This window comes from Anolis sagrei, chromosome 1, assembly GCF_037176765.1.
Source record: "Anolis sagrei isolate rAnoSag1 chromosome 1, rAnoSag1.mat, whole genome shotgun sequence".
Taxonomy (NCBI): Eukaryota; Metazoa; Chordata; class Lepidosauria; order Squamata; family Dactyloidae; genus Anolis; species Anolis sagrei.
Genome location: NC_090021.1, coordinates 113,986,630 through 114,005,356, shown reverse-complemented (window position 1 = coordinate 114,005,356; position 18,727 = coordinate 113,986,630). Strand labels below are relative to the sequence as shown.

The 18,727-nt window shown below is 39.1% G+C and overlaps 1 protein-coding gene across 5 annotated transcripts in view; it reads left to right on the top strand.

The window, feature by feature from the left end:
• ADGRB3 (adhesion G protein-coupled receptor B3) overlaps nt 1-16,710 on the top strand; it is a 596,417-nt gene extending 579,707 nt beyond the window's left edge. For all 5 annotated transcript variants that reach the window (XM_060752829.2, XM_060752830.2, XM_060752828.2 and 2 more), the window contains 2 exons: nt 10,722-10,826; nt 15,241-16,710. In XM_060752829.2, the coding sequence (XP_060608812.2) occupies nt 10,722-10,826; nt 15,241-15,432 (297 nt within the window). In that variant the 3' untranslated portion in view covers nt 15,433-16,710. The remainder of the gene's footprint in view (nt 1-10,721; nt 10,827-15,240) is intronic.
• Nucleotides 16,711-18,727: the final 2,017 nt, after the last annotated feature.

Here is an 18,727-nt window from a genome sequence, read left to right as displayed (position 1 = left end):
CTTTTATAGAACATGAGGAAACACTTAAACTATGTGCTGAAGCATATAATTCCTTTTCAGTGTTCCTTGAAATATGCACTTTTCCAGATGTTGATACTTTTGAAAGCTTTCAGTAAGACAGAGGAAAAGAGAGATGCATGCACAGAGGGACAGATACACTATACAGACATATACATCCAGGGCTCCACTTCCTCTCAGTCCATGTATTCTGCCTCCCATTCCCTGTTATTCTGGGAGTCCCACTTTTCTTAAAGCGGTGTCCTCTTTCATTCAGTAGTGGTTGTTCTCTTTTCCATAAGATGTTGGTCTAGAGCACCTAAGTCTTAGCTTTGGATATTTTATTTTTCTTGATGCTATTTTAAGCTGCACAATGAGTGATATTTATTTGTGGAAAGTATATACAGGCAATCTCCCAGGTTACAAACATCCAACTTACATACGACTCCTAGTTACAAATGGGGGTGATACAACAAGAAGTGAGAGGAAATCTACCTTTCAAAAGGGAAATTCACTCCCATAAAAGTTACGATGGGAAAAGGGTGTCTCCATTGAAGCTTTATCACCAATCCTTGTTTCCACAACAACCCAAATTTTTCAAAACCCAATTGTCACAAGGACAGAAAGTTAGGCGAAATCCTCTGAACAGGGGCACAGAAAGTAAAACAAATGTTACAGGGGTCTTAACCCTTCTCTATGCTAGCCAAAACTTTTTAAAAGGCTAGAGTTACACTTTAAAATGTATCTGTTCTGACTTCAACTTCAACTCAAGAATTCAACTTAAGAACAAACCTACAAAACCCATCTTGTTTGTAAGGGACTGCCTATGCAGTGGGTCCTTAGCATCTGCTGAGGTTTGGCTCCATAACCACCTGTAGATACGAAAATCCATGAATCCCATCATATGCAATGATATAGCAAAATGATGTCTCTCATATAAAATGGCAAAATCAAGCTTTACTTTTTGGATTTCATTTTACTATTTTCAAGCCATGGATGGTTGAATCCATAGATACAGAATCCAAGGCTATGGATGGCCAACTGTACTTGATTTTTTTTTTAAGGTTAGGTGTTAGGAATCTTACTCCCTCAGAAATTTTGGTCTAAAAGTCCTATCAGTACTAATCCAGTGCAACCAATACTGGACTGTAGGAGGTATGGGGGCCTTTTCAGTCTACACAGTTATAGCACTTTGATTCCATTTAATTGCAATGGCTGTCTGTTGAGGAATTTGGGGAGAGGAGTGTATTTTGACAAGGCAGTAAAGATGTCTGGCTGAGATTTCTAAATACTCTTCCCTAAACAATATTATACAGGAGTTGATATGATATCACAAAGTCTCTGGAGAGCCAAAGGTTCTCAGTTCCTGGTGCAGGGGTATCCTATTTTATTTTCAAATGTAATCACAATTTCTCATTACAAAACATATTCAGATTGATATAATGTACTATATTTTTTCATATACATTATGAAAAAATATTCAGATTGATGTACTCAAGTTCGCATCAAGCTAACTTGAGCCTAAGCCCTTATTTTCAGAAAACAGGTTTCCTATGCAGAGTAGAATTTCTTTGTCTGTTCAGTGGAATATTAATGATTTGTAGAATCTTGGCTTATGCATGAGCTTCCTGTTCATGCAAGTTAACTATCTGATATAATTAATTATGTGTTCCTCTTGTGAAGCTGAAGCCTCGCCATGTTTGCATAGGCAATATACACTTAGGACCACTTTATCATCATTTGAGAAGCATGTACTAACGGCAGTTTGCAAAACCATCCATATTAATGTGCATGGGCACAGAGCAGCGCAAGATATGCTGTGAACCAGCTTTCTTGCCTTTGAGAGAAAAATATGGTTTATCATTATAATTTCCCAGAGAAAAATGATGTTTCAAAAAAGCCTAGCAAAATCTCCTGAACGGCTCCTTTTAAAATCCATCAAAGCTAAGAAATAAATAGTCACATCTAGCTCTCAATGACAGGGAATTGCCATCCAGTCAAGGGAAGCGCATTGTATGCATACAAATTTTGATTATAGAAAGGCTAGCAACTTGTTCTACAGTTCCCAGATCATAAACCGAACTTATGATCTTGTAACTTTTGGAATATATGTACATTTGCAGTAACGAATGAATGAATGTGACCCCTCTTCCAAACCTTTTTTTCAGACTACGAGCACCCCAAGTGATGAGTTTCTGAACTGCTGCAAAAAGTTAGGGCATTGGGATGTGAAATCAGCCTGCAGTGCTCTCCCTGCTGTGGGACACATTGGAGAAAGCAATTATGGCAAGAACAAAAAGGGTTTTTTTTCCAGCTGGCTGTTCTCAATGTGCCCCACAAACAGGAGAGCACTGTGGTGTCATTTCCCAGAGTCCCCAATTTGCAGCACCTCAGAAACCCTTTGGTTGGGATGCTGCCAGGTTTAAAAGGTAAATTTTGGGGCAGAAACATAATGCAGCAATGGCACACTGGCATCATAATCTGCTGATGCATAATCTCAGCCATTTTTAGTTGCTTAAAAACTCTAAAAGCATCAGATTCCATCTGACCTTGGAAGCTAAGCAAGGTCAACCCTTGTTACTACTTAGATGGAGACCACCAACAAATACCAGGTAGGCTATATTTCAGAATAAAGAACTGACAGAATTCCCTTTGTGTATCCATGGAGTCACCACAAATCAACAGACAACTTGATGAGACATGCACACGGACATACATTTATATAAACTATATGAATCTACCAGTATACTAGCTTTTCTTTTAATCCTCATACTTCATGTCAAATTGTATCTGAGGAGCAAAATAATCTATGCCTGTTTCATTGTACATATATTTTGAATACATGATACATCAGGCATGGGCAAACTTTCTAATTTGGGGGCCACATACTAGCACTCCCTCCTAAGAGGACTAGCTGCCCTGTGATGGAAGGATGGAGGAGAAGGATGAAGGAAAGAGAGAAGAAAGGAAAGATGAAAGGGAGGAAGAAAGGGATGGAAGGAGAAAGAAGGAGGGGAGGGAGGAAGGTAAGAAGGAAGGAAAGAGAGAAGGAAGGAAAGACAAATGGGAGAGAAGGGTGGAAGGAAGGGAGGGAGAGGAGGAAAGAGAAAAGGAAGGAAGGACAGGATGGTGAGAGAGAGGAGGCTGAGAAAAGAGCCCGCGGGCCCACATCTGGCCCCGGTGCTTGGGTTTGCCCCTACCTGTGATACAAATACAAAAGGAGGGTTCTCAGTTACATGCCATAATATTGCAATATAACAAAGCTGAAAAATGAATATACATAGAAGAAACAACTATATTAATAAGTTTCTATAAAAGCTGACCAAATGTCCAAATATAAGTCCATTTGTTGGTTTTGTCTATATATTATTCTTTCAAATATTGCAAGTGCTGCTGGGCCTTCTGTGCATTGACTAACAGTAGGGGGGAAGTTATCTTTCCAATATCAAACTATCAATCTTTTAGCAGTTAAGAGGGCATGAAAAATCCATCTCTGCTGGCCCTTTGTTAGTTTCCAAGACACAAGTAAATAATTCAAAGTACATGCACTTCTCTAAATATTAAAGAGCTCTCCAGCACCACATTTATCCATCTAATTACTTCTACCTCAAAAGAGGCAACAATGGGACAATTTCAAAATGTATGTGTTAAGGGCATTAAGAGTATTACATCTCCAATTACTTGCTGATTAAGATGATCCTTTCTTAAAAGAAAAAGACCAATATAACCAAAACAACACTTAGTGTTGCATAAGAGATGAGTACGACTTGTCATGGATATTAAGACAGTAAAGCTTTCATTAGCCAGAAATGGGAATCCAAATCCACCTCCAGCCCCTGGGGGGGAAAACCTTGCACTGTGTTAGTTGTGGAGTGTTTTATGACCCTAATAAAAATTCTAGTACCATTGTGCATTTAAAAATGTCCTGTGTTCAAGGAAGGGTTTCTGTCTGCACAGTCAAGTGAGTTCTAGCTAAATGCTCAGAGCCAGAAAATGCCAGATGGAATTAAAATGAAATAACATCAGATGAATTAAAAGTAGTGCTTTGTATAGTAGGGAAGCATTTCCTAACACCACTGAATTCTAGCGTGTGGGGAAAATTGGTTGTTCCAAACAGAGGTAACTTTCTGACAATGAAAGCTCCTCACTTTTGTTTTGCTAAATTGTGGTTTGTTGAAATATGGAATAGGATCTTTTCTGTGCTTTCTTTTTCCCTAATACATTACATTGGGACAAATAGAAAGAACCCCCAATTTTTGTCCTAACTGCCTTTTTTAGATGCTGTAACTTGTAGACAGACAAAGAAGGAAGGGAGAAGCAATCCAGATCTTACATATGTGGCTGCTCTGGAGAATTGCACTCCATTTTAGAGCACACCCCTGTGCCTTCTGCCTCAACTAAGCTGGGCCAGCCTCTCTTGCGTGGTCTGAATCACTTTCCCTCTACTTCCCTTCCCTGCTAGGAAGTTACAGCAGCAGAGCCCCTACCAGAGCTTGATAGCTGCGGAAAGATGGGTAGATGCAGAACTGCATGTGCAGAGTAATGTGCAGATACAGTAACTTGAGTCCTGTATGCCTTCTTCCTAATATAGACATTTTACAATTTCCCTGGTGCATTGTATTAATATATGCATTGCTCATCAAAAATTGTATCCCCAAATTCAGAAAAGTGTGGATGTCATAAATGAGTTTTGTTTCATGCACTGAGTCAGAAACAGAAAAGTGGCAAATGAGTAAATGTAGACCAAAGGATTTTTTTCCCTATTCCTAGGGAAGGCGTAACAGGCAGTCTATCTGATTGGGTTGTTGTAGGTTTTTTTTGGGCTATATGGCCATGTTCTAGAGGCCTTCTCTCCTGACATTTCGCCTGCATCTATGGCAAGCATCCTCAGAGGTTGTGAGGATGCTTGCCATAGATGCCGGCAAATTGTCAGGAGAGAATGCCTCAAGAACATGGCCATATAGCTCGAAAAAGCCTACAACAACCCAGCGATTCTGGCCATGAAAGCCTTTGACAATACATTATATATGATTTCTATTAAAAAACTGAATTGCTCGACAGTTGTTGGATTGCACTGCTATGATCCTTCACTGCTACCTGCTAGCTATGGATAATAGAGGTTGCCATCCAGCAACATCTACTCCTGAACCATTCAGAAACTATCCAAGGTGCCCAATCTAGTTTAGGGATGGGTTTGGCACCTTGGATAACTCTTTCAAAGTTCTCACTAAAAGTTTGACAGGATTCCAGGCGACATAGAAGCTACTACTTCCAACACCTTTGCTGCACACAGTATAGATGTTGCAGGCAAGGCCAGCAGGCACAACTCCACTTCCATCTGTTAGCTATTGATTTGCCTTGAATTCTCTTCTCTACAAGTATCTTGTATTCAATAAATTACAGATGGAAGTATGATTTGGAGGACTGGTCCTCATTGCACATGCTTTCTGACTGTCCCCATCCAATAAAACTTATCACATTAAACTTTTTAAAAAGATATCTACTTAACAGATTTAATGAAAGCATATGCTAAGTAAGAAGATCATGATGCATTAACAACCAAATGAAGCTACCAAAAGGCAATTAAAATATTTAAATGTAGTTGGAGAAATTATATAATCATAGCACTGAGCAAATCTAGTGAGTCACATGATGCCATTTACAAGTTCAGTTATTCAGTGTCATTCATTTTCTTAGTCTTGCTCTCTATGGCAACTGATTTGAAGACACCTTATCACTAAGCAAGCGGATTTCAGCATCTGATGGAATATAGATTATATTGTACACATCCAAAATCTTCTGTTGTCTCATATCTGTCATCCAATTATTTATTATCAGTTTATTTAGTATCAGTTTATTTTAAATATATATACACATTTTGCCAAATTACTAACTGCTGCTTGTTTTGCAAAGTTTTATTGCTCAGTTGAGGTACTCACATGTTGCCATCAAGGATTTGTTTGACCAATGAGGTACACATATTGAATATGTTGATTTGGATCCTCAGCTAAGGTGACTTCAGAAAATCCATGGAAGAAATGTTTCTGGAGTCCCTTCTCCTACTCTAAAGACACCAGAATCCCAGATACTATCTCTGGAAAATAAGGAGTGAGGATGTGAGGAGCTACTGGGGAGGTCCACTTACTACCTGACCCCATGTCCTCTTTTCCCTTGCTGAGGACAGAAGGACTCCCCTCCCTTCTCTCCTAATGATAACTGTTCCCATTGAAGTTGTCCCCTCTTTGGAGAGGATTTTAGGGGTTTTCCAATAGTTAAAGAAGAAAGGAAGAGAAGGGAAAGAAATGCTCCTTACATAGAATCATAAAGTTGGAAGAGACCATATGGGCCATCATTCCTGCCATGCAGGAGAAGCACAATCAAAGGGCCCCCGACAGTTTGCCACGCAGCCTCCGTTTAAAAGCCATCAAGGAAGGAACTTCCATCACACATGAACTCTACAACTCTATACACAGCTATTCCCATTACATTTCATGAGGCTTCCTTGTCAGCAGAGGCATACAAAATTGCACTAATCTTTAAACTGAAGTCATTGTAAGAAAGATGGACTCAGTCTCCCACCTCATAACTTGTGTGCTCCAGTGAATAAGACTATATGATTTGGCAGTCTTTCTGAGCTTGGGATAGCTATATTTGTGCTTAGCTTCACAAATGGGGAAAAAGACATAATTTTTGTGCAGAAAGACAGCTTTACCCAATATATATGTTGCCTAAAGTGTGGAAAACAGAATGAAATGCACGCACACAGTCTGCTTTTCTCTCAAAAGGGCTGGAGAAGCCTTGGTATTCTGCCTCAATGAGTCAAGAGGATGCTGAAGATATATTTATTTGTATCCAGCTGTTTTCTCTGTGATTGAGTTCTGAAGCAACTCATGACAATTAAAACAATACCATTTGAAATCTCCAGCATATAAATCTAACGATGGGTTGGTCTGAGTTTTTTTCCAGCAGCATTCTCTCTTAATGTTTTGCCTGCATCTGTGGCTTGAATCTTATGGCCCTGTTCCAGCCGCATTCTCTGCTAACATTTTGCCTGCATCAGTGGCTGGTATCTTCAAAGGTTTCTGAACCTCAGAAGATGCCAGCCACAGATGCAGGCAAAACTTTAGGAGAGTATGCTGCTGGAACAGGGTCATAAGATTCCAGCCACAGTTGCAGGCAAAACATTAAGAGAGAATGCTGCTGGAACCGGGCCATATGGCCCGAAAAACTCACAACAATCCAGTGATTCCATCCATGAAAGTCTTCAGCAATATAAATATGTTTTTGGTCCTTAAAACCATTGTGTGGGGGCTACAGTGCAACCCCATTACATGTGGATTCAGTAGCCATGGTTTTACTTACCCTTTCTCTAAAAAATATTCCCTCCCAGCAGTGTTTGTGGTCCTCCAAGTTCAATTCTGTGTATATTTCCAGCGCAAATATAATCAAACTATAGGTTTTTCTATTATCCATGGTTTCAGGTATCCATAGGGATCTTGGAGTGTATCCCCTGCAAACAAACGGGTCATAATGTATTTTAATTGTCTGTTTTTTTAAAAAAAGAGGGGGCTTTAAATCCTGATTTTATCTGTTTTTATCTGTTGTGCATCACTTTGTGAACACTGACAGGCTTAGAAGTGATAAATAAATATGTCAAATAAATAAAACATTCAGTATAACTTCTACCCTTTTGCTGTTCAAGCCAGCTAAGCACACTTAGCTCCCACTGAAATCAATAAGATTTATTTTGAAGTATGCTCTATAAGTGGGCTAGCCTTACAGCCATGTTGTACTGTATTTACTCAGGGGCAGTTCCCAAGGTGTTCCATGACAACATTTAAGTTTTTAGCCCTTCTCCCACAATCCAATTGTTGATATACTTACAAGTCTTTTTAAATAAAATCTGCTTCTTCCATAAGAGGGCAGTTGGAAGTGGAAGCCGTTTTTTTTTTTTTTTGTTTTTTTGCAACATGTGTGCGCAAGAGAGTGAATGAAGAGGGAGCTGACTTTGCCACCTTGCATTAGTAGCTGTAAGATTAATATCTTGCAAATCTCTAGAAAGTCGCTTAGGCAAGACTTTCTTTATAAATCTAGGTCAACTATCTCTTACGCAAATTAAGCTTTGCAGGAAAGAACTCACTGAATCCTGAAAAACTATTTCCTGTTCCCTCCTCACAACACTTGCGAGGTTAATTGATTTATAATTGCTTTCTACGTTCTATTGCCCATATTGTGAATCATGCAGCGATTTCTTCAGGGTTTAAGAAATCTAATCTATTATCACAAAACCGGTCTAAGAAACTTCCTCAAATTCAGAACTCTTCTGATAACTCGGATCAAAGTGTCCATCAAGAGAAATAGGCTGATGGCCCCATATATTACATTTAATGTACATGAACACAAACATGCACACATCAAAGTGGATAGAAAGACACTTAGAGAAATCTGTGAAACCACTCTCATTGAGAAGCTGGACAAAAGATTCAATTTCTCTGCACTGGTCTGGAAGAAATATTCTTTAGACCAGTGATTCACATTCACGCTGCTAGATTTGATCTAATGCTGCTTCTGAAATTTTTTTACATAATTTGGACATAGCCCTTGATGTGTCTGTGGAGCACAAGTTCTATTCAATAGGTTATGAATGTGTAGAATAGGATCTTAGCTTCACTGTAGCTTTTATAATGATGGATTTTCATGCAATATCCCAAAACTTTCCTTAATGTAGTATATCCCCTTTTTACCAAAACTGAATTACAAAGCAATATGTGGAGCTTCTTTTCTGCTCATTTGTTCTGTAAACAAATACCTGGCTATTGCAGTATTTTAGAAGTTTTATCCAATAAATTCAATCATTGCAACCACAAATAAAGAACTCTCTCTCTCTCTCTCTCTCTCTCTCTCTGGAGAAGGAACATCTGTTTCATTTTTGGTCTTCCCAATTGATAATTGACTGCTGTTCCATTTTTTAAAAGGGAAAACATCTGTAAGCTTGGTGTTCACCGAACTGTATCAGGACTAGCTTGGCAAAAGGGAACAATAGATACAAATCCCTATTTTAGAAAAGGCTGCCGCTGATTCTTGGAATAGTACCAGATTATTTCTTTTATGTACTTTTACATTACTTGGCCATAAAGTGGGAGGAAGCCCACATCCTTCTGTTCATGATTTTCTGGCCAGTAAACTGCTGACAGCATTTTGTGTGTATGCTAAATATCTTTATCTGATTAGGAAGCATTTATCTAGAATATAAAACTGCTACAATCTCGCAACTATGAATTTAGACCCAGGGCCCTTCCAGACAGGCCCTATATCCCAGGATCTGATTCCAGGTTTACTGCTTTGAACTGGATTATATGAGTCTGCACTGCCAGATAATCTGGGATAAGCAGAAAACCTGGGATCAGATCCTGGGATATAGGGCCTGTCTGGAAGGACCCCCAGGGTCATATAGTGATCAGATTGTTTTGTATGTCAGGAGTGACTTGAGGAACTGCAAGTCAATTCTGGTGTGAGAGAATTAGCTGTCTGTAAGGACGTTGCCCAGGGGATGCCCGGATGTTTTCCCATCCAGTGGGAGGCTTCTCTCCTGTCCCCACATGCAAAGCTGGAGCTGACAGACAGGAGCTCACCCCACTCCCCGGATTCGAACCACCAACCTTTTGGTCAGCAGTGCTGCCGGCACAGGGATTTAACCCATTGTGCCACCGGGGGCTCCTATTGATCAGATTACTGAACTAGAACACAGGAGTTTGTGGAGACGGATTTAATCCATGAAGCTCAGTGTCTGACTTTAGTTCAATCATTCCTAACACTGTAGGGTAGAATCATGCTTGGAATGCATTACAGGGAGCCATCTAGCTCAACCTCTGGCTATGCAAGAATACATAACTAAAGTATCCTACAACATCTCTCATTAGATCTTTGAACATCTAGATGGTCCTTTTCTGGATATGTTCCAGTTTTTCTACATAATTCTTCTGCCACGGTCTCACAACTAGGCACAGTATCAGGTGAGATCTGACCAAAGCCAATATAGAGTAACACGAGTGACACTACTACTTCCTTTGGTCTGGATCTCATTGTCCTGTTGAATACAGGCCGCAGTCACATTAGCCTTTTTGTCCACTAAATCAGGGTAGTTGCCAAGACATACTTGGGTGGAGATATACACTTTGACTTCCTATAGGAAAGATAAGATATCAATATAAAATAAAACTAATGATAACTTGGCTTTTGATCACAGTAACAATTTTGGATGCTATATTCCAGTCGGAAAGCATTCAGTTGAGAAACAAATAGGATAATTGGGCATTTCATATTCAAACTATTAAATTCTGAGTTTCCCCCAGGAGAGGGGTGGAGAACCATTTACTTCATCTCTTTTGAAATTGGTTTTAACTGACAAACAATTTTGTCTGTGCACACTGTTATGAATATAGGCTGCTGTATTCAGCCACATTTGCAGCATCGCAAAAGAAATGATGGTTTGAGGAGTTCAGAAAGGACCTGGAGGTGGGAAAAATCATAGCTCTATATCCAAAAAGTGCATTACAAATATCAAATAAGGGATGGCAGAATTAATTTGCTTTCCTCCTGTCTATAGGAAAGAGACAGCCTAGCCAAATTCAATTTGCTTTATTAAGTTGGGGAAAATAATGGTTCTTTTAAAACTATTCCATAATTCATTATACAATGTTAAGCAATCATATTTCATTTTGCAGAAGGTCATGCATACGAGGAAGAGGCACATGGAATTATTTCAGGAATTAAATCAGAAATTTCAAACACTAGACAGATTTCGAGATGTACCAAAATCAGGAAGTATGGTAAGTATTATTTCTAAAGTATTTTTATAACTATGTCATCTTCTAATGTATTTTTCATATATTCTATTTTGAGTATTGAGGAAAAATCCATTTTAAAAAGTACTATTGTAGGATGAGAAAATATGAAAAAATGGCAGAAAAAATCAAAAGAGGTACAAAACAGTTGAGTATTAAGGTTGTTGTTGATGATAATAATTTTTATCCGCCTCTCCTCATGGCTCGAGGCAGGACACAACACAGTTAAAATGTTATCATAAAGTACTTTCAATAAAATGCATATTTTTCTATAGAGTTACACCTGGGTAGATGCAGGGAATGCCATGGATGTAACATACCTGGATTTCAGTAAGGTCTTTGACAAGGTCCCCCATGACCTTCTGGCAAACAAACTTGTCCGGTGTGGGCTAGGCAAAACTATGGTTAGGTGGATCTGTAATTGTTTAAGCGAATGAACCCAGAGGGTGCTCACCAATGCTTCCTCTTTATCCTGGAAAGAAGTGACAAGTGGAGTGCTGCAGGGTTCTGTCCTGGACCTGGCCCGGTTCAACATCTTTATTAATGACTTAGACAAAAGGTTGGAAGGCATGATTATCAAGTTTGCAGATGACACCAAACTGGGAGAGATAGTCAATACCCATAAGCATAATTCAAAACAATCTTAGCAGATTGGAGAGATGGGACAAAACTAACAAAATAAAGTTCAACAGTGACAAATGCAAGATATTCCACTTAGGCAGAAAATAAAATAAAATGCAAAGATACAGAGTGGAGGACGCCTGGCTCGACAGTAGTACATGTGTAAAAGATCTTGGACTCCTCATGGACAAGTTAAAAATGGGCCAACAATGTCATGCAGTGGCAAAAAAAGCCAATTGGATTTTGGCCTGCATAAATAGGGGCCAGTGTCTAGATCCAGTCATGCTACTCCTCTGTTCTGCCTTGGTCAGACCACACCTGGAATACTGTGTCCAATTCTGAGCACTGCAATTTAAGGGAGATATTGACAAGCTGGAATGTGTCCAGCGGAAGGCGACTAAAATGATCAAGGGTCTGGAGAACAAGCCCTATGAGGAGTGGCTTAAAGAGTTGGGCATGTTTAGCCTGCAGAAGAGAAGGCTGAGAGGAGACATGATGGCCATGTATAAATATGTGAGGGGAAGTCTTAGAGAGGAGGGGGCAGTCTTGTTTTCTGCTGCCCTGGAGACTAGGACTCGGAGCAACAGCTTCAAACCTGAACATGAAGAAGAACTTCCTAATAGTGAGAGCTGTTCAACAGTGGAACATCCTGCCCCAATGTGTGGTGGGGCTCCTTCCTTGGAAGCTTTTAAGCAGAGGCTGGATAGCCATGTGTCAGGGGATGCTTTGAAGGTGATTTTCCTGCTTCTTGGCAAGGGGTTGGACTGGATGGCCCACAAGGTCTCTTCCAACTCTATGATTCTATGATGCTATGTTTCTATAAAATACACATGCTGAGATACATGGAACAAATATTAAAATAAATAGTCGTAGAATGTATATTTAAATACATTGTTTAAAATTGACTAAAGAAATAAGAGGAAATGACATTGTGTACAAATATACAAATCAATTATACAAAAAGTCTACTTTGTCTATCACACGTTAGCATTATTATATGCCATGCACAGGTGGAGAACTTGCTTAGTTGGGGTGCATGTAACTCTCTGAACACAGCATGGGTATGCCATAACCCATTTCCTTCATTTTCCAAGGATTTGTCCTTCCCAGATAATAAAGTACATGGATATCTTTCAGGTTTGCATTTTTTAAAAGAGTACAAATCAAATCCAAAAACTTTGGTAAATATTGGTTCTCGCTATCCAATATTCAAGTCAGATAGTCTTAACAGTAAACCAGTCACCCTGAGTACAAATATTTGACATGAAAATTCACTGAAGACAAATATTTAATAGAAACAGGGGAGAGAGCAATTCATAGCTTATTGCAATAGCACCGTGAGCAAATTACCACATTTTAAATGAGACTGAAATAGGCTCCATATCTCCCAGCTGTCAGTGTGGAATCAGATTTGATGGCACATAGCTTCATGTTTAAAAGAAGCTTCATTATGTACATGTTTGTCAGCTTCCATAGAAATCCAAAAGGAAATCCACCTTAAAAGAAAATCTTCAAGATTAGCAAGACACTTTATTAAATTTATGTACTTGGTGGCATTGCTTCCTTATACAAAAAAAAAAAGGGGGGGGAGTACTGAATGGTCTCCTCCAATTCTATGATTCCGTTGATTCACCAGCAGAATATTTTCTCTTTAGGTGCACCTATATTGTAGAATGAATGTAGTCCGACGCTTCAACTGCCATGGTTTAGTACTATGGAATCCTGAAATTTGTAGTTTGCTGAGGTTGGTAGCGAATATTGTAAACTGCAACTCTCATGATTTCACAACATTGAGCCATGGCAGTTGAAATGGTGTCAAACTGTACTAATTCTTTGGTATAGATGCACCCTTAACCAGCTCTGCTTTTGCTGCCATGAGAAGCAATGACATTATGCCTGGTGAGCATACTTTATTTTTACAATTTATAAAGTGACAGTTTGTTGGTGACTTATAGCCACTTAAGTCTAACTTGCACCATAGTACCTCACTTTCAGTTGTTATGGAGGCTGGAATTATGTTCTGTCCATGGACCACCCAATCCACACTCCTTTTAAAAAAACCCTACTTTTTCCCTGATTATTTAATATTTAATGTTTCCTTATTTAAATTATGTTTGTCTTTACTGTTCTAATGTAGCACAAATCCTATGTAAAATCATACTACATATTTTTGCCATTACAATTGAAATCTTAAATATATACAGAAAGTCTTTACTTCCCAAGATGACCATTTCCTAACTAGTAGAGAGTGCCGGGAGTGGCAGAGGAATGCCTGTCTCTGCCCCCATACCTGAATGCACAGCAATAAAACCATCTTCAGAGACCATCAGAAGACTCCTGTGATATCCCGAAGAATGCCTGTCACTGTTTGCCTAGATATAGCAAAGCAGCTGAAAGTAGCAAGGTCATTTAGGAGACACAGCATAGTCATGTAGGACACTGCTTTTTCCTTCATGGCTCTTCTCAGTATATGCTGCCTTAGGTGCTTGCCTCACTAGCTTATGCTAGGATGGTGGTTCTCAACCTGTGAGTCCCCAGTTGTTTTGGCCTTCAAATCCCAGAAATGCTAACAGCTGGTAAATTGGCTGGGATTTCTGGGAGTTGTAGGCCAAAACACCTGGGGACCTACAGATTGAGAACCACTGTCCTAAGGGATACATTGCCAACACACCCAACTTGTGCTTCAATTTTTCCCTGAAATGGAATATTTTCCCATCAGCCATTATGAAGAAAGATTTGATTCACAGGCTTTTGTGCATACAATAAGACGAGAGACCTTCTTGTTCTTCTCCTGAGCAAATACCATGAAGTATTTTGGATTTGATACCAAGCTGTTGCTTTTGTGATATTTTCAATTTTTCAAGAACAAGCTCATTTCACCTGAAACATATCTAGGAAGGGTGAAATATCAATTCAATACAAGCAATGAAAAGTGACATAACAGCCAGCAGGAACTGAGCCCTGATTAAGCTTCAAGGGAAAAGGATACTGTTACTTTTGGGCAGCCACCAAGAATATCTCTCTGCATTTAAACTCATTCTGCATTCTTGATACACAGATTGTGTAAATAAGACATGGACCCTAAATTAACATTAGAAATGGTAATGGGAAATAAAAAGGTCTATCAGATCTATGAGGCCCTAGATGAGAAGAGCCTCAGGTGGGTATTTGTCTTAAAATAACCTGTCAATTTATGATAACCACATGCATTTCATAGTTTTCTTAGGCAAGGGATATATTTATAACATTCTCATAGGTCTAAGAGTCACATACACTAAAGTACCAAAGGCTTATATTCTTTACATTGATTGGTGCCTTCAGTGGACATTTCTAGTGTCTTTGACAACTCTGTAGATTGCTTTTGACTTTTCTTCTTTCATGGCCCACCACTAACTCAAGCAGATTCTCAGCCATAATTACCCACCAAGATATGAAACCTATGGTTTACACAGTGCAGTAGGAAGTGTCCCATCACACCATTGAGATTATTTTTACCTAATCTTCTAGGAAATTTCAAGAAAAGGTACAGTTGTCATTGATGGTTGGTCAACCCCTGACTTACTGTGTTCCAAGTCTGCTGCTGAGAATCTGGATGCCAAACCAAGGTTGCTGGTATAGCTTCTAGAAAGGGTTGCAGAAAATTATCTCACTGACAATCAATGTGACTTTCAGATCTCTTCGATCAGAATATCTTGTGATGTTTTAAATGCTCCAAATAGAATTTTAAATATTAACATTTTTGTCCTTCCCTCCCTCCCCCTCTTCTTCACTTTTCCAGGAAAATCCATCAGGATCCAGCAAGGCTCCTTGGGACAGTTTCAAAAACACAAGTGAATACCAACATTATACCACAATAAATGTATTAGATTCAGAGGCAAAAGATGCTTTAGAACTAAGACCATCAGAATGGGAGAAGTGTCTGAACTTGCCTCTAGATGTACAAGAAGGTGATTTTCAAACGGAGGTTTAATGAAAGGCGAAACAAACTGAAGCAAAAGCAAAACATAGAACAATTTTGTTTGCACTGACACTCCAGAGACTCGGGGAGCCTGACATGCCTCTTTGAACATTGCGGATCGGGCTTGTCAGCCCCTTCATGTGCCAAACTGTCAGTGGTTTCTTTTCGTATGATATATTCCCACTAGTCAAACCTAGTGGAGAGCCCAGGTGTACAATTCTTACCATCGTGTCTTGTAAGTACCCGTGGAATGGATTTGTAAGGTAAATCTTTATAGATAAACCTCAAGCAACGGTTCATGTTGTAACAGCTTCATCTGGTTTAGTTTTCAAAAAACTTCACCATGAAGCACAATGTATATATTTATGCAGTTTTTAAAGTTTATAACAGTCTGTTTGGCCATTACTACACTTTTTACTTTATAATATAAAAAAGCAAAGTTTTGTCGTCATTAAATGAATGTCTGTTGAGCTACATTCTTCATTGCTTTAAATGCAATAAAGTAATAATCTCACTTTTATATGAATAATATATTTCACATCTTTATTATTGCAGTTTTCTCTGGGAAGCTCGGAGTAGCTTTTCCTGCTGCAGCTGTGTATAAAATATTTAAAATGTTGTATGGTGTAAATAAACTTTTGTCTACATATCAGTATTTTCAGTGCATTTTATTTTGGATTTGTTGATCTGGAATTTGCATATTTATAAAGTTTTCTTTAACAACACAGAAGCTGAAAATGTGTTCGGAATTTTAATGGCATACTGTTATTACTCCTTTGAGACTAATGATTTCTCAAATGTAATAATAGGTCTGCATAGCTGTTCTATTTTTTTTCCTAATCTAAACCTACAATGTAAATTGGACTTGCCGTGGCATTGCTACATTAGTTTTGTTATATGTAAATCTTATGCTTTTCCATCTTGCTGCAGTAAGACAACTGTTAGACAAACACTGTGCAGGTTTCAATGCACGGTATTTGAGAGAAATTCTCCTTTTCCTTCCACCATCCTACAATGTAATTTTCAGATCATCTCTTCTCATTCATCTCTTTTTTAAAAGATGACCTCCTTCAGGACTGAGGTACACACAGCATGGCTCTCTGCAAGAAAAAAAGAACGAATACGTTCCATAAAAAGATGCAATGAGTGGATATCTGACCACTACCTAAGACGATGGCAAATCACCTTTTAACCTCAGACAGAATTTAAGATTTTTACCCAATATTTTGTATTATGAATCAGATTTTATAGTATGTAAAGAAGGCAGTACTGAATAAATATATTATCCAACTGGCCTGCGTGGTGCAATGAAAATATGGTGATGAGGAAAAGTTGATTCAAATGTAAAATACTTTGTCTATCTGTAATACTTTAGCACTTGTCATTCTGAAAGATGCCGTTCCTCCTTTTACAGCTTCCTTGGATAGGAAAAGTTATGTCTTTGCAAATGCTGCCAAGGAGCTGTTTGGCATTCCCTTATTCTTTCTCATACTGCATTTTTCAGAAATATTACCTGATATTTTAAATACTGAAGTCTTGCTCAAACACTGAATCCTGACATGAAGGTGACCTTGGGTTCTTGAAGGCTATGCCAGCTCCACATGAGCTCTGGAGGGTTATTTCCAGGCTGGTGAATAGGTTTCAAATATAGCTTTGATGGTGAACAGTGTGTCTGTATCCATGGATCAGCCTAGCTTAATGTGGAAAACCTTGGCAACAGAATGACAGTGAACATGGTGGAAAATTGACCATGTCGAGTATGCATTGGATACTTGTGGGAGGGCATCAAGCATTGTGGTTCTGGGCTTATATTCAATGATGCTATGTATTCACAACTGCAACACTACTGCCACAATAATACATGTCCCCTGAATCCCACCGTGAACCTCAGGGAGCCACTCCATCTAACAGAAGTCTGCAGCACAGTCTAGTGGGATACTTTGGAATGATGTTTCCAGTCTCCTCCTATTCCTGAACCATAGGAGAAGCAACACTGTCCTTCTTTCTCGTTGCACGACAACTTTGGTGGTGGAAGAAGGCTAGCTAGGTCATTCATAGCTTTATCTACAAAGTTGTGAACTTGATATAGAGTCTCATCCATGATATCTATTGTTTGGAACAATGCATCAGGGAAATTGCAGATCTTTACGAGATATATTAGATGCAGATACTGACTGGCTTTCAATACTCCTTGAATAAAGATGTAATTTGAAACTGCCTGTGAAATGTATCCTATAGATGTCTCTACAATGACTAAAATGACATGGAGGTGGCATTGCTATTACTTTGTATCTGGAAGCTACAAAGATAGTGGCAGTAATCCATAGAGATGTGACTTCATGACAGTGTGGATCATTTTGCAACAGGCTGTACTGTCAGATCTCAAATCATAGATTGCTATTTGAGTAGCTCATTAGGAGAAAATAAAACCACTGCACTTACTTCTCCACTAATCCTTGACTCTCCGGCTCCTCCCCGCCCCCACTGAAATTATAATATAGTAATGCACTTACATGATATTCAATATTTGTAGGGCTTTCTAAAAGCATGTCATATTACAAAGCTCTCAATTATTTATTTGGATGGTTAATATTAACCTAGAAAAAGTATTATCTCTGACAGTAGAAAGATGTTTCCTAAAAGGCTGGTGTTTTTTAAAGCAGTAAAATATGAGAGTTCAGTCTTAAGTTGTAAAGACTGCCTGCTGTATTGAAAGTAGGCCAGCTGGAACTGCGTACTGCAAGCCCCTAACAGCCTAAAACTGATGGAAATTGCTTAGGACTACTTTGCTTGTCCACACTAGCCCTAAAACCTAAAGAAGTAGAAGTTGATTTTGAGTGTCCAAGTGATGTCCAGGGACTTCCAGTTCTTAACACAAGATAAATCAGGTTGAACCAGTTTAACACGAAGATGAGGACTGCTCTGGAGTTTTGGCAAAATGCTGGGCAACCCTACATTTCAAGCAGCATGTGGACAGCATGACCAACTCCAAAGTGAACTGGTTCACTGTTCACATGGGCCAGTGCCATCATATGTTTTTCTTTGTTCTTGGCAATGCATGGAAAAGAGGGTGGCTCAGGCTCCTCCCTTCCTCCCCTGCTCTGGTTTTGTCCCCCCCTCCCTCCCTCACACACACATACAAACACACATGTCATTGTGACAGATGGCCACAGACTTCCAGAGATCCTGGCTATCACTGATATTAACAAAGATGCCTAAAGGATCAGAGAGAAGGAGAGGAGCTTGGAACTGGCACACATTCACTTTTATCTCATTTTATATTCTTCTTGCCAACCAACCTTGTGTA